This window comes from Pleurodeles waltl, chromosome 7, assembly GCF_031143425.1.
Source record: "Pleurodeles waltl isolate 20211129_DDA chromosome 7, aPleWal1.hap1.20221129, whole genome shotgun sequence".
Lineage (NCBI taxonomy): Eukaryota > Metazoa > Chordata > Amphibia > Caudata > Salamandridae > Pleurodeles > Pleurodeles waltl.
Window position 1 is genome coordinate 181,379,385 of NC_090446.1, and position 15,952 is coordinate 181,395,336.

At 45.7% G+C, this 15,952-nt stretch overlaps 1 protein-coding gene across 1 annotated transcript in view; it reads left to right on the top strand.

Annotated features, from left to right (window-relative positions):
* SLC12A5 (solute carrier family 12 member 5) overlaps nucleotides 1–15,952 on the top strand; it is a 687,435-nt gene that overhangs the window by 198,922 nt on the left and 472,561 nt on the right. The window contains exon 2 of the mRNA XM_069243525.1: nucleotides 9,286–9,380. Coding sequence (XP_069099626.1) covers nucleotides 9,286–9,380 — 95 coding nt within the window. The remainder of the gene's footprint in view (nucleotides 1–9,285; nucleotides 9,381–15,952) is intronic.

Sequence of the window (15,952 nt, forward strand, 5' to 3'; positions counted from 1 at the left end):
TACCGGAACCAGAACCACCCGATTGTGAAAAATCTTACAAAAAGGAAAGGAACAAGCCAATGCCCCCAATTCCCCCAACCGACGAGCCGAAGTAATGGCTACCAAAAAGAATGTCTTCAAAGATAGATGGCGCAAATCACAGTCCCCCAAAGGTTCAAAAGGGGGCTCCGTCAACACATCCAAAACCAAGGACAGATCCCATGAAGGAAAAGAACGTACCGGGCGAGGAAATAAATTAACAAGCCCTTGAAAAAATCTCGGCATCAAGCGCCCTTCATCCTGAAGATTACGCCATGGTCCTCTGAATGCCTGAATAGCCGCCCACTGCACCCGAAGAGATGCCACTGACAACCCTAAATGAGCACCGTCCTGCAGGAACTGCATCACCTCAAAGATAGAAGCGCAGGTAGGATCTAACTCACGACTTAAGCACCATGACGAAAACACCTTCCACTGTCTACCATAAGAAAGCAAAGTGGAACGTCTCCTCGAAGCCAGCAATGTAGAACTCAAAGCTACCGGCACCCCCAGACCTGTCAATCCCCGTCGTTCAACTTCCAGGCCGTCAAGTGTAACCTTCTCAATGACCCCAATGGGAGGCAGGGAAACTCCAGGGGAGACGGACAAAGAGGCAGAGGCCACATCCTCCCGTCCGCCATCAGCCTCAACAAGGGGAACCAATTCGCCCTCGGCCAAAGTGGCGCAATTAGGACAACCCTGGACCCCAGATCCCTCACACGTAACAGAAACGCCCTGAGTAGTTGAAAAGGAGGGAACGCATACAAAAGGCCCTGCGGCCAAGGACATGACATCCCGTCCACCTCCCATGCTTGGGGACATCGAAACCGGGAGCAGAAGCGATCCACTTTCGCATTCCCTACTGACGCAAACACATCCAGCACTGGAAGACCCCAAAGCCGAACCAGATGCTGAAACAGAGACTTCCGGAGAGAGAAAAGTTGAGAGGAAGGAATCACTCTGCTCAGCCGATCCGCCCGAACATTCACCACCCCCCGAATGTACGTAGCCCTGAGAGAAGGAACCCACTCCTGAGCCCACACAAAAATCTCCCTGACTAGATTGAACAGAGCCCTTGACCTGGTCCCTCCTTGCCGATTGACATAAGCCTTGGCCACTAAGTTGTCTGTGCGAACCAGAACCGCCGCACCCCTCAGGGAATCCTGAAAATGGACCAGAGCCAGGAATACTGCCCTCAATTCGCGCCAATTCGACGACCGACTCGCCTCCCGAGGGGACCAAAACCCCTGAATCTGAGCCGACCCCATCCATGCCCCCCAACCGGAGAGGCTGGCATCCGTCGTCACCACCACGGGTCTCAGAGGCGATAAAGAAACCCCTATCCTCAGGTGGTCTGCATCCAACCACCATTGCAACTCTCTGTGAATCAATCCGGACCCTGGAACCCTGTCCTTCAGAGAACCGGACCCTGGTGTCCACCTTCTCAAGAACCATGTCATCAAGCACAGGAGATGGAAACGTGCCCAAGGAACCAGAAATATCACCGACGCCAAATGACCCTGCAGACGCAACCATAGAAGAGCTCGGGGAGCAGACCGCAACAATACCTTCTTTACCAAAGCCTGTAGGACACCCAGCCGTTTTTCTGACACAGTCACCAACCCAAGAAGAGTCTGAAACCGAGCTCCCAGAAAAACCAGATCCTGGGACGGCACTAAGTCTGATTTCTCCCAATTGATTAAAAACCCGTGGTTTTGCAGGACCCCCAGAACATGGACCACCTGCTTCTGCAAAAGGTCTCGTGATTGGGCATGAATCAAAATGTCGTCTAGATAAGGATGCAGAAATACCCCTTCTGAATGAAGCAAAGCCACTAGAGGAGCCAGCACCTTTGTGAAAATTCGAGGAGAAGATTTTAGACCGAAAGGTAGAACGCAAAACTGATAATGGTCCTGACCCACAGCAAACCTCAGGAACTTTTGAGAGGATCTTGCCACCGGTACGTGTAGGTAAGCATCCTGCAGATCCAGTGACACCAGAAAGTCCCCGTGTCTGACAAATGGAAAAATAGTCTGAATGGACAGCATGCGGAAATGCACTGTCCTGATCCAGGTATTCACCTCCTTTAGATTGAGCACCGGCCGAAATCCCCCTGAAACTTTCTGCACAAGAAACAAGACCGAATAAGTGCCCTGACCCCGCTCGTCTAGCGGAACGTGGGAAATGGCCCCCTTGACCAGTAAGTCCCGCACTCCGTCCAATAATGCTCTTCTCCGTGACCCCTCTGAAGGCAGAGGTGTGGGACGTACCCCTGAATCTGGAGGAACCACCACAAAATCTATGACATAACCATTGGCCACAATGTCTAGTACCCAATGATCGTTTACACTGTCCTTCCAAGCCGAAAGAAAGTGACTCAGTCTTCCCCCAACCGGCCCTCTGCCAGGCCCACAGTGATTGTCAGGACCCCTTCTTGAAACCACCCCGGGTCGCAGGAGCAGACTTCTTAGGTGAAAAACGCAGCTGAAAACGCCGTTTCCTAAATGAAAAGGATTTAGCATCCCTAGTAGGAGAAGATCTGGACTGTTTCTTCCACCCTTTACCCGAAGAAGAACCCCCTTTATAAGGTAAGGCATGCTTCCGTTCCTTAAAAGCCTTGGAAAGCATGGATGGCAATTGTTCTCCAAACAAGGTACGACCTTCAAACGGCAGTCTCAACAAGGCCGCCTTTTCCCCCGGATCAGCCTTCCAGGAACGCAACCAGAGGGACCTACGAGCCCCAATCAAAGACCCAGATGCCAGAGCCGAAGTACGGACCACATCCGAAGACACATCAGCCAACAATCTGGCCTGCTGCTCCATACCAGCCAGGAGCTCCGAACATTCCGCCCCTTCCTGTACAGCCACTGCCAGTTTATCAAAGTCTTGAACCAATGACTGTGACGCATAAGCAGAATAAATCCCTGCCCTCAGCGCCAGATTTTCCGCAGCAAAAGCCCTCTTAAGACCCGAATCCACTTTAAGGTCAGTGGCATCCGTAGGCACACAATCCTCCGGATTGACTGCCGTTTTGCCAATCAGAGTAGCCAAAATAGAGTCCAGGTGTACTGAAGGAGGCAAAACCTCCTCACCCTCAAGTAAGTAAAGTTTCTGAAGGAATCGTGGAACCTGAGCCTTATCCACATCCTTCCACTCACGAAACACCATCTCCCTCACAGGTCCCTGAAAAGGCATGGCAAACTTTGAAGGTGTCTTATATTGAGGAAATAAATGAGAATCCGAGTCTGCAGGTTGAAACACTGGGAAACCCAAATTGTCCCGAACATGTGCCATCACTTCCCACATATCTTCTCTGGAAACATATTTCCCCCCAGATGACGTCGATGGGGCCTCATCCTCACTCTCCGATGAGGATTTCCTAGCTGCTACCGATGAATGCGCACATTTAGACTGACCAGTCCTGGCCACGCCTGCTTGTAGTGCCCTGGTCACCGCCACCTCAATCATATCCTGAACCTCCTCTCTGGACATGAAGGGAGTACCCCTGCTAGGCACCTGTGAGTTCTCAGGAGTAGTAATGCTAGCCTCACCCCCCTTCTCCTCCGAGGAAGAAGAGACAATCCTACGTCTCTTTGCTGGAATATTTCATCAAAATACATAAAAACCACGGGCCGAACGCCCGTCCTACCTGAGAGCATCTCAGAGTTGAAGTCCCTCGGTTCCCCGCGGCTCCGCGGCGCTGAAACCCGGAAATCAACGTCCCAGCCACAGAGGGCCGGCTGACCCCGTCAGCCGGCCTCCAGGACACGCCTCTCGAGCAACCATGCTGCTCGTTCAAGACGCGACCCAGCCGTAGCACTCCTCGCGGAGCTCCACGTCCCGAGGAGTGCCTCCATCGACGACCTCCAGGCCCCGCCGTGCAGGTAAGAAAGGGAAAGAAAACCGTCTAGCGTGGGCTAGACAAAAGAACAGGGGATAAGGGTGGGGGGGGGTTTTGAAAGGGGAAGGGAGGGTCTAGAGGGGAGGCGGGAGGCCTCATTGGTTAAAAGGAAGGCGAGGGAGGGACGGGAGGTAATGTGCTACTGACCATTCAATGTATGCATTTCAGGTGGAGGCCGTGTAGATGCTTGCATGTACATTCTGAAGAGGAAGCAAAAAGTTCATACTGGGAAAATGTAGATGGTTTTATGGTGATGGTGGTTTTATATATTGACCAGCAATTTGAGAATGCAAAGTTGGGACCTTAAAAAAAAAATACATATATATATATATATATATATATATATATATATATATATATATATATATATATATATATATATATATATTGAAAGGTTGATTTACACCCTCAAGAAAATTGACAATTGGCATGACAACCATTCTTTATATACCATGGAATTGTATAAAATACAGTTGAAATGTATTTTTCACTACTGGAGTACCATGGAAACTGGCATGGCAATTTGTGCATTACATGTTGTGGCAAAGTGCACACTGGCTGGTGGATTCCTGTACAGTCAGAGACAACATTGCTATATTTCGTCAGTTCTGAGCCGCACTGTCTTACTTTGTCTAGCCAACATATCTAGAACAATGTGCTGTAAGTTGCACTGTACACACCCTTAATACTCTCTGAGTAAATGTTTCACCATTAGTACCAGTTTAATATCTGAATCCAGCAATCACAAGTGAAATGTGACCGGTTAAACTTTTGCAAAGTTATTACCATTGTGCTGAACCACTTTCGGCGCATACCATACTGTATTAGTAAATATGATTTGTTTAATGTAAGTACATTCTTTGCCGAACTGAGCATTTATACAACATAATGTGCATTATGTGGCAAATGTGTAAATTCATAATTGCAAGAACTATGCCAGAGCCACACAAATTTATATTTGCAGTAGCCCTGTACATAGTCACTGGTTCTGTATGTGCCACTAGGAGTCTGGTTTTGGGATTTCTCTGTGTGCTGCCTCAGTCTAGCAGTCTGCTGCACTTCTTTCTGTTGCATGTCATCATTGTGGCTCCGAGAGAGTTGCGTCTTTCTTATCAGATTCTTAGAACCCAGAGACCCCCAGCAGGCCCTCACCCCGACACCAGCTATATCAGACCGACAAACGTATTTGTTGGAAGAAGTTTTTATTACAAATTTTAGTCATGATATTTTTATTACACATATCTAAACCATAAATCACTTCAAATAAACTTCAGTCATATTTACAAAACATAAATCACATTTAAAAGATATACTCTGTAACCATAAATCATTTTCTTGTGACAGGATCCCTTCCTGAACCACCATTGGACCACACAAGTGAACCATACTTCACCTGTATCCCTGGGGGGGCGGCTGCCCTGACTTCACCGTTCCTTGCCCACATGCTGAGGGTTCCGCCCCCCCTCCAAACACCAATCTGCCTAGGGGTGTAACGGGGCGGCCAGGAGCGGGAGCCCCATGGCCCCCCAAGCGATCTGGGCTCCCTACCCCTTAATCTGGTGTGTATATCCGCAGGTTGGCTCATGACTTCAGGATCCTATCTCTAGTGTTACCCCGGGGCCCCAGCCTTGTGGACCCCTCTGTTGCTTCTGGTTACTTTAATACTTCACTTTCTGCTAATACCTTCTTCACAACCTAAATTAAGGAGAGGGTGGGTGGGACAGTGACGAACCGTCTGCTCGTCCAGCCACCATGACGCAAGAAGGCCGAGCCGTCCTGGGGGCGCTTATGTAGCCCTCCACCGGCGTGCGGTGGCTGGAACTGGATCGGCGGCTGTCGCAGCCGAAACGCTCCCTTTCTTTTTGACTTCCGCCCTCACACCTCGCGAGGCGTGGGGGTGGAAGTAATAGGCCAGCCCCACACACAACCAGTGCGAAGGGGTTTGGGCCACGGCGGCCCCGTTTCCTAAGGGTCCACGTCCCCCCATCTTGGGGGGAGGCCCTTTCCCTTAGAAAGGAGATTCAAGCACCAGGTTTCTGAACAATTGTTCCCACTGGAAACTCAGCCACCTTGAGTGATAAGCCAGATGTTTATTTTTTTTTAGGTCTGTCATTAAAGGTAGATTCAGCTTTCTCACCAGACTATTGTTTTTCATTTAATGTTTAAAGTCCAAATAATTCACACATAATATACATTCAGATGAGCTTTTGGTTAGCCAGCTTCATCCATTGGTCAGTTAAATTGTCATTAACTTTCTGCTTCCACAATCTACATCATACAGCATTGGGCAATAGCTTTCCCAGTTTTCCCACAGAGTCCATTCACATTGTATGACAGCACATTGTTCACATCCACCTAAACTAGTTCCTTTGTCCTCAGTGACAAACGCAGTTGAACATATGCTTTTTTATATTGACTTTAAATACCAACTACTTATTTTCAGGTAACCTGTTAAATAGTAATTCATTTTATGATTCCTTTTTAAAGTTATTATAAAGTCTTTATGTGACAATGCAACTTTGTTATCGACTGCCATTTTAGTGCTTGAATTGGTGGTGATGCATTTTTCTCTCCTTGACAAACAAATGCATGGCACAACTGAAATGGTAGTTATTTGAATTTAAACCATCACTCGTAAGACAGTGACGTATGTAACATTTTATTGCAAGCATATTATAGCCACATTTATGTGGTGACATGTTTTTGTGTTTTTTTGTTTTTGTGGTACATCCCTGTAATAAAATGGGAAGAAAAATGTTACCATTATACCAGCTGGCCAAGACAAGACCTATTGGCTTTGCCACTGCTTGCCTCTGATTTCTTTCACATCATTGTGCTTTTGTTTGGAAGAACTGGTTGTAATTTTTGCAAACACTGGGTAGAATTGCTTGGTGTCTGCTTGCTATGTGGGGTTCTGCAAGCAGTGGTAGAATTCCAGGATTTGTGTTTACCGGGAAGGGTTTTGCAGGCTTTAGGTAGAATTTGTTGAGGCATGCACAGTGGGAAGGGCCAGCAAGTATCAGACAGAATTCCTCAATGCATTCTCACTGCCCGGAATCTGTAAGCATCAGGCAGAATTCCTTGATGCATGCTCACTACACAGTGTTCTGTAAGCACTGGGTAGAATTATTTGGTGCATGCTCAGTGTGCAGTGTTCCGGAGGCACTGGGTATAATTCCTTGGTGCATGCTCACTGGGAAGCGTTCTGTAAGCATTGGGTAGAATTCCATTATGCGTGCTAACTGAGCTGGCCTTGGCATGTATTAGGCAGAATCGCCTGGAGCATACTCACTGTGAAGTATTCTGTAGTATTAGACCTGGGAATGGTTCTTCAAGCACTGGGCAGAAGTGCTTTATGCCTGCTCACTGGCTTCTGTAAGCATGGGTGATTTCAGGATAGATGCTTACTGGGCAGGGTTCTACAAGTTTTAGACAGAATTCATTGATGCATGTACAGTGGGCAGCGGCGACAAGTATCAGACATATTTCCTTGTTGCATACTCAGTGCCAGGGTTCTGCAAAAACTGGGCAGAATTTATTGATGCCTGTCACATGGCAAAGTTCTGCAAGCACTGCCCAGAATTCCTTGATACGTCGTCACAGGTCTTGGTCCTGAAAGCCCTGGACAAGATTCCTTGATGCATGCTCACTGTCAGGGTTTTGCAAACCCTAGGCAGAATTCTTGATGCATACTCACTGTCAGGTTTCTGCAAGCACTGGGCAGAATTCTTAATGCATGCTCACTGCCCGATTTCTGCAAATACTGGGTAGAGTTCTTAATGCATGCTCACAGCCAGATTTCTACAAGCACGGTGCAGAATTCTTAATGCATGCTCACAGCCAGGTTTCTACAAGCACTGAGCAGAATTCTTATTGCATGCTCACTGCCAGGCTTCTGCTAGCACTGGGCAGAATTCTAAATGCATTCCCACTGCTAGGTTTATACAAGCCCTGGGCAGAAATTGTGATGCATGTTCACTGCCAGGTTTCTGCAAGCACTGGGCAGAATTCTAAATGCATGCTCACTGCCAGGTTTCTGCAAGCACTGGGCATAATTCTTAATGCATGTTCACTGCCAGGTTTCTGCAAGCACTGGGCAGAATTCTAAATGCATACTCACTGCCAGGTTTCTACGAGCACTGGGCAGAATTCTTGATGCATGCTAACTGTCGGGGTTCTGCAATCACTGGGCAGAATTCTTAATGCATGCTACTGCCAGGCTTCTGCAATCACTGGGCATAATTATTAATGCATGCCCACTGTCAGGATTCTGCAAGCACTGGGCAGAATTTCTTGATGCATGCTCACACTGTCAGGTTTCTTGAAGCACTGGGCAGAATTGCTTGATGCTTGTCACAGGGCACAGTTCTGCAGACGCTGGGCAGAAATCCCCGCTGCCTGATGCTCAGCTCTGTAACCACTGGATTGAATTCCAGGTTCCATGCCTACTAGGCAGTGCTTCGCAAGAATTAGGCAGATTTGTTGTGCTAGTAATTCAGCAGCGTGACACTGAGTCTGCTGCAGTGAAAGCTGGCGATCAGCGACCTTGGGCACGGGCGTTGTTGATGGGAAGGTATGAGGGTGGTTGTGCGCAGCCCGGATAATCCCCTTTATTTATTGCTATCATCAGAGAGAGGGGCAGTAACCTGCAAAGCATAAAGGCTGCTGGTACCAAAAGTAAGAGCGTGTACCGTCCCTTGAGCCCCACTGTGAGCTGGATCGCCTCAGATCCTTGCACTTTAGTGCTCATAAAAGGTGGTAGATTGAGGATATACCTCAGCGTCAGCTCTGGGGGTTCACCAGCCGTCCCATCCAGGAGCTGCTTGATTAGCTATGATGGCAGAGGCCGTGCGTCTCCATGGAGACGGGGAGAAGGGATGGAGAGAGGGAGGAGAGATGGGGAGAAAGAAAGAGAGTGGAAGGGAAGAAGAGAGGGAAGGAGAAGGCAAAAGAAGAAGAAAGAAATGTAGAGATGAAGAGAGAGAAAGAAAGATAGAAGCAGGGACGAGGAGGAGAAGGGAAAACAATACCGAGGAAGAGCTGGGGGAAAAGAGAGAAAAAGAGGCCGGAAAGTGAGAGTAGAGAGATCATTTATCTACCTAGTTTTCACCCATAAACGAGTAAAGAAGGGCGACAGTGCTGATTAAAACTAGTAAGCACTCTGAAACAAAACATATATTAATTTATAATATATTATATTATATTACCTTATGTCACATTATAGTATATCAATTATATTATATGATATTTATTATATTATATTATATTATATTGCTAATTGGACAGAGTGGTGGGAACACACGCTTGCACTAACCCAAACATTACTGGGATTCGCTGACATCTTTTCTTCCGCTTGTGTTTTGCAGGCGATGGAAACCCCAAGGAGAGCAGTCCTTTTATTAACAGCACGGACGTGGAGACCGGGAAGGAATACGATGGGAAGAACATGGCCCTCTTCGAGGTAAGGCTCGGTGGGGGGGCGCGTGTGAAGGCTCTGGTAGAGGGTGTAAGTGAGGGGTCCGCACGGAGAGTGCGGAGCCGAGCACCAGACGCAGGAGCGGACTGCACACACCGTGAGATGCCCTCCAGGGGGAACCGGGGACACTGATTGCAGCAGAGCGTGTGTCAGAATGTCAGGGTCATTAATATCTACCTGCAGCAGTACTGACTGCGGAATACTTCCTATTACCATGTTGTTCTCTGGGTACAAGGATGACTTTTAATGAACATGGATGTTTGCAGCAAGAACAAAGAAAGGTGGAGAGGCGAGAACGTTTGACAAATAGAACATCGTTTGTTTGAGATGTTAGGAAACAACGAGTGACTGGGAGACATTGACCTAAGTCGTTTTTAGGGCTAAGGGAGCTGTGATGGGCCAAAAAGATTGTAGCGGGGAAGGCGCTGGTCGTGTCAGAAAGCTTGGTTAGTGTAATGTGTGTAGAGGAGGGTCAGGCAGTGAGAGCAGGGGCGTCGTGAAACCCTCCCCAATCTTCGATGGCTGCTCCAGCGGGGCTGGGGTCCGTGCGGGCATCTTCTGTCTGCAACTCAGCAGACAATCTCTATGAAAGGAATACAGTGCCACTGGAAGAGTACGCTGGAGCAAGAACGAACGGAAGATGGAAGGATTATTCGATGGAAGGATGAAAGGATGTGTGGATGAATGGGTGAATGAATAAGTCGGTAAAAGGATAACTGAATGGAAAGGTGGATCAACAGGTGAAAGGGTGGGCTAGTAAAGGGATGGATGGATGAGTGACTGAATAGATAGGTGGATGGACACACGGAAAGATGGCAGAGTACAAGGGATGGATTGAAGGTGGACGGACAGGTAAAAGGATGGCGATGTAAAGGGATGATGAGTGGGTAAAAAGGTGTGTGAACAGAAGGCAGAGTGGATGAATAAATCAATGGATGGATAGGTAGATGGCAGAGTGGATGAATGTGTGATGGATGGATTGGTGGATGCCAGAATGGATGGATGGGTTGCATAGTGGATGGCTGGATGGAGTTCAGAGTGGATGAATAAGAAGATGGATGGATAGCAGAGTGGATGGTTGGTTGGATGGGTGGCAGAGGGGTGGGTTGGATGGCAGAGGGGATGGGTAAATGGATGGATGGATGAATGCATGGATGACTGGCAGAGTGGATTGATGGATGGATGGATATATTGATGAATGGATGGATAGCAGAGTGGTTGGATGAGTGAATAAATTGATGCCAGGTTGGAGAGATGGAAGAATAGATGGCAGAGTGTTTGGGTAGGTGGTAGGATGGATGGATGGATGGATGACAGAGTGGATGTATTAATGGATGGATTGGGGAAAGATTGAATGATGGTTGAAAGAATTAATGGATGACAGAATTTAAAGGTGTAATATTAGATGTCACTGGGTGGATGGAAAGTAAAAGGATGAATCGGTAGATGCTTGATTAGAAGAGAGAAGGGAGCTCTTCTAGAGAAAGGTAGGCTCATTTGCTTCACTTGATTGGTGCCATCTAAAGATTTTGTTCGAAGTGGTGGGTATTTTAATTTTCAGGCTAGTCCCTTGAAGAGAGAAAGGTGTGGTATTGAACAGAGAAGTATGGTGAAGGGGAAAAGAATGAAGAAAAAGAGTTGAGTGTGTTGGCGAAAGATGTGTGTGGATGAGTTTGCACTGAAGAAGATGATATTAAAGAAAGAGAATGGGAAGAAGATCAGGTTTGGTGAAGCGATGATGTTAGAATAAAACAACAATGGTGGAAAAAGATGTGGGAAGAAGAGGACGTGCTGAAAGAATATCATGGTGGAAAAGAGGAGGATTATGATGTGGAGATGAGGATGAAGATAGGAAGTTTACCTATGTTTGGTACAGTAAATGGCTTTGTCGATATACAGATTGGGGGATCATTGGAAGCTGCAAAACTGACATTGAGAAAGAGAAGATGGTGCTGGGAAAAAGAAAATGTTTGCAGGAAAAATAGGATTGTGGGGTAGAAGAAGAAAGCTATGAGCAAATGGTGAAGATCTTTGAGTAGAGAGTCATGTGAAATACAATGGCGACTGTATGAAAAGCAGGTGATGGAAGTTGGAAGGCCAAAGGAGGATAAGTGGGCTAGTGGTATGAAAGTGATTTTGATATAGAAAATAGTTGTTTGAGAAGAAAATTAATTTGAGGAGGGGGGCTGTTTATTGGTGTAGGATGGCAGTGAGTAGAAGTGAATGTTGAGTGGTTTCAAGAAGTTGAAGTGAATGGGGATGGTGTTTCTAAGGAGTTGACGTGAATGGTGATGGTGGTTCTAAGGAGTTGACGTGAATGGTGATGGTGCTTCTAAGGAGCTGACGTGAATGGTGATGGTGGTTCTAAGGAGTTCAGGCTCTCTGGGGGAAGAAGAGCAGATCTTCACAGTTTGAAAGGCTAGTGAGATGAAAAGATGGATTGAACCAATAGAATAGAGTGTAAAGGAGTTTAGAATGAAGTAATGCGAATCTAATTATGATGAAGGAAGGGGATGATGAGATGAGAAAAAGGTATTGTTAAGAAATAAAGAATAATAGCTGTTTGAAGGTGTTTAAGAAGATGTTGATTCTAAGAGAAGGATGGTGGTAGAAGAATGAAAGGATGAGATAGCGTGTGGGGAAGCTCTGCGGTTTAGAAGATTGAATAATAGACAGGTAGGGGATGGTTAAGAAGAGAAGCATTGAGGAAGTGCAAAGGAGAGAAGAAAATAAAATTGTGAGGATACAGCTTCAAATAAGAAACCAAATGTGAGGGGGTAATAATGATGAATAGATGGTGAGGAATACATGGTCCCTTTGGGACAAGAAGTGTGGTGGCATGTAGAAGATAATATCTCTTTCTTATCATCGGAGCCCAAGTGGAGCAAATATTTTCACTGCAAGTTGCAGTTGCATATTGTGCTACAGGACAAGCTATAATTAGCCAAATCTGAACACAAGTGGTTACACTTGCCTGTAGGCACATCAAATGAAGCCCTTCTGGTAATTCCAGTTCTTCATAATGAGTATCCTCATTAACTTCACAGACATCAAATATAGCTGCCTGGGTGACGGTTCTGGAAACATTTAAGAAAGGTAACTCTTTCTTTTCACAACTAAATAACAATGTTTTCTAGCTTTGTCTTTGTTAAACACCATATGTTTAACCAAACATTACTTTAACAGCACTACTGTGCTGCTATTACCTTCTTCTGAACACCCCCTTTTAAGATAAAACGAGGAAAAAAATTGAAAAAGACTGCAAGTAGCTATTTAATCAAAACAGAAATTTATTGAAGTCAAGACAAGTGTTGTGGTCTCATATGTACATGGTTTCTAAAAGGGAACCCATCAATTTGGAAAGGAACATATTCACTTCCCCAGGGAAGAATGTTTAAATACTGAATTTCATTCGATGCTGTAAAAAATCAGTAAAGACTAGAATGGTGAATAATATTTGAGATATACCGTACTAACTGCTAGCTGAAGCTAAAGAAACAGGTTTGTAGGATACATCTGGTAAGATAGTACTGCCCTTTTCTGGCATGTTCTTGAGTCAACTGTCTTGCTCAAGCTCCGTATGCATGATCGCTTTCAATGGAATCACTTGGACGATCTTCTCGCTGGCCTCTTAACCTCCTTCTGTGTAGGATATCTGAACATGAGTTGTATGCATTTTGGCAGTTTTTCCCAGAGAAAAGAGAATTTATTGTGTGGTTCCCCACAGGTTGAATATGACCCCTGGTATTTCATTGTTGACAACCAATTTCCAATCTTTTGAAAGCGATCTTCCTAAGGTTTCTGCTTTCACATTGCAACATTTTGAAACTGGATTTCTATATATTATAGAAATTGGTTAAGAAGCCAGTGCTGGATTGCATGGGACTGTTCTGAGAGTGCTCTGTGCCTGCTTCCTGTTTTGTTGAGATAGTACATGGCGGCCATGCTTGCATCTGAGCGCTGTTTAATGCTATTGAACCAATGGATAATTTGTGGGTAAAACTCCATCTTATTGAACACGTACAACATTCCCTTTTCTAATCATGTACATCACATCACCTGCAGGTCCATGTGTGCTCATTGCTCTGTCAGAAAGACATTCTTCTCTACTGAATGTATTTTTCAGGGGCTCTCTCTCTAAAGTATAATTTTCACATTTTTACCTAACACCACTGTAAAAGTTATTAATAAGTTATTGGTGTTTAGACTAGCTTGTCCTCCCAGTTTCACACCTTCTAACATTATAGATATCCAGGACATTCCTGCACAGGTTTCATTTACAGCCTCGCATGAGGTAGGGTGAATACGCAGATATTTTGGTCGAGTATCAGACTGAGTCAGAAGACACATCCGCCAGATCGAAAACAAGCTCTTCACAGTAGGAAAAAAAAACTTCTTTCCCTTGTGCCTAACAGCAACATCTACAAAGTGATGAATGGAATACATAAATTAATCTCAGTCACAGCAAATCACTCATTGCATTGCTGTCCATCATGTTTTGCCCACCACGGCACTCTAGACAAAGGCCTGCTTTATGCAAATCGATACAAGCGCTGCCTCTCAAGGGGACAGTCCTGTCCTGACATCCCAGGTGAGTCCTCACCAGAAGGGACCACAAGCAACCCCAAATCGGTTTTGCCCTTTTAGGGGTTTGTCAGCAGAGTGTAAGATGAGTCAGATGGGACAGTGAGCACATGGCCCACATCTTGGCATACCTGTCTCACTTAGGGCACCAAGTGCCACAACAACAAGGTGATGAATAGAATGCTTGGATCAATCCCAGCCACTGGCAATCACTGGGGCTGCATTTCATTCCACTGTGTTTGACCCACCAATTCTTTGGAGACAAAGGTCTGCCTTATGCAAATCAGTGCTGACTCAGCTCCTCATGGGAACTATCTGCCTTGAACTGCAAGGTGAGGTCCCCACCAGAAGGGACTACAAGCAACACCAGACCAGTTTTGTCCTACTTTGGGCTTTTCTGGGCATACTCGTCACACTTAAGGTTCCAAATACAACAACAACGAGATGGATGGAAAGCTCAAACTAATGTCACCCACCATGCCATTCTAGACAAGGGCCTTCTTTATGCAGATCAATACTGACCCATCTCTTCATGGGTACAGTCAGTCCCAAAAGGTCCTGAACACAAATTACAGGTATTTTATTTTCTGTGCCATGACAAAACATCACTTGCTGATTTTTACCTAAAACCCAAAATGCTAGATCTCTTTTTAAGGTTGTCACAAGATCTTAGACAAATAGTATTTGCCTTGAGGAGTCAGTTGTTCAGGTATGGTAAGGTGTAGATCTTTATTTCCTGAGATGGCTGCCACTGCTGCCATGCACTTAAATATATCTTTGCTGCAAGATTGAACTTTGTCCTGGAGGTGTTCATGTTTTACAGCAGTTATCAGAAATGTATGGTAATTCTTGGATAAAGGGATATGAAAATGTACACCATAACATCTATTCTTTACATACTGTATTCTATAATCAGATCTGCCTAAGTCATGTGAAATGTCTACATTCTAATTCTCTTCCCTAGTCTGTTTATTTACTATTTTCGAGTCTAAATGTTTGTGGTCCCCTTTTTGCCTGTTGTACTGCAAAAAAAGAGGCTGAATCTGTGTATCACCTGTTTACCATGTCGACAATTGGACATTCTCTCAATCACAGTCCTTTTCTGGAGCAGTTGAACTTCCTGAATAAGAGGAATAAGGACAGAGAGTTTTGGACGATTTTATAGTGGGATGTTTGGTTCCTTGAAAGAGGAAGGGACACAAGCAAGACCTTGCCTTAGAAGAGATGTGAGTTTTCTAGACGTTGCTGAAGGCCACATTCCTCTGTTTTAGTTCCTCCAGTGCCCATGCATATGTCAGAATTATGTTTACCCTTGAGGCTGCTGTTGCAATCAAGGGGTTGTAAAGTGCTGATGATTAGATCTAGGAGAACCCAGTCATGGAAGTTCCATGGCAGTATTCTTGGCTAGTTGAAAGCTGCGCATTCCTTGTTTATGATAGCCCAAAATCCTGCCTCTTTCCCCTGAGCGTGTAGTTATCGAAATGTTCAGTGGATGCCCAAAGGGACCTGTCGTACTTGCCCATGACCACAACTCTGGTGCTCGCTGTTATCCTGGTGGTGGATGGAGTAGCTTAATGTATTTTCTGCAGCATTGATGTGATGGGTTTGCTTGGCTGGATTGGCCATGGAGGGAGTGGAGCATAGATTCCTTCTATGCACCGCCCAGACAGTCATTGGTTCCAGCATTTCTTTGCTCAAGAGGAACAGTGTAACCGACCCTGGAGCCCACTTCTTCTTATAATCCCTCTGTTTGCAGAAGTAAGGAATGCTTCACTGTAGGGTCTAGAAGTCTAACAACTAATTCAGCTGCCCAGTAAAGCAGGTCTCAGGACTGTATGGTCCCAAATAGGATGGATACTTAAAATCAAGGCGTAAGAATGCAGAGAAAAGTAGGGCAGCGCTCATCATCATGCCCTAAAAGTAGTGAGGTCATAAATTGGAAATATCCTTCAAGAAATTGATTCAGGTGAGTT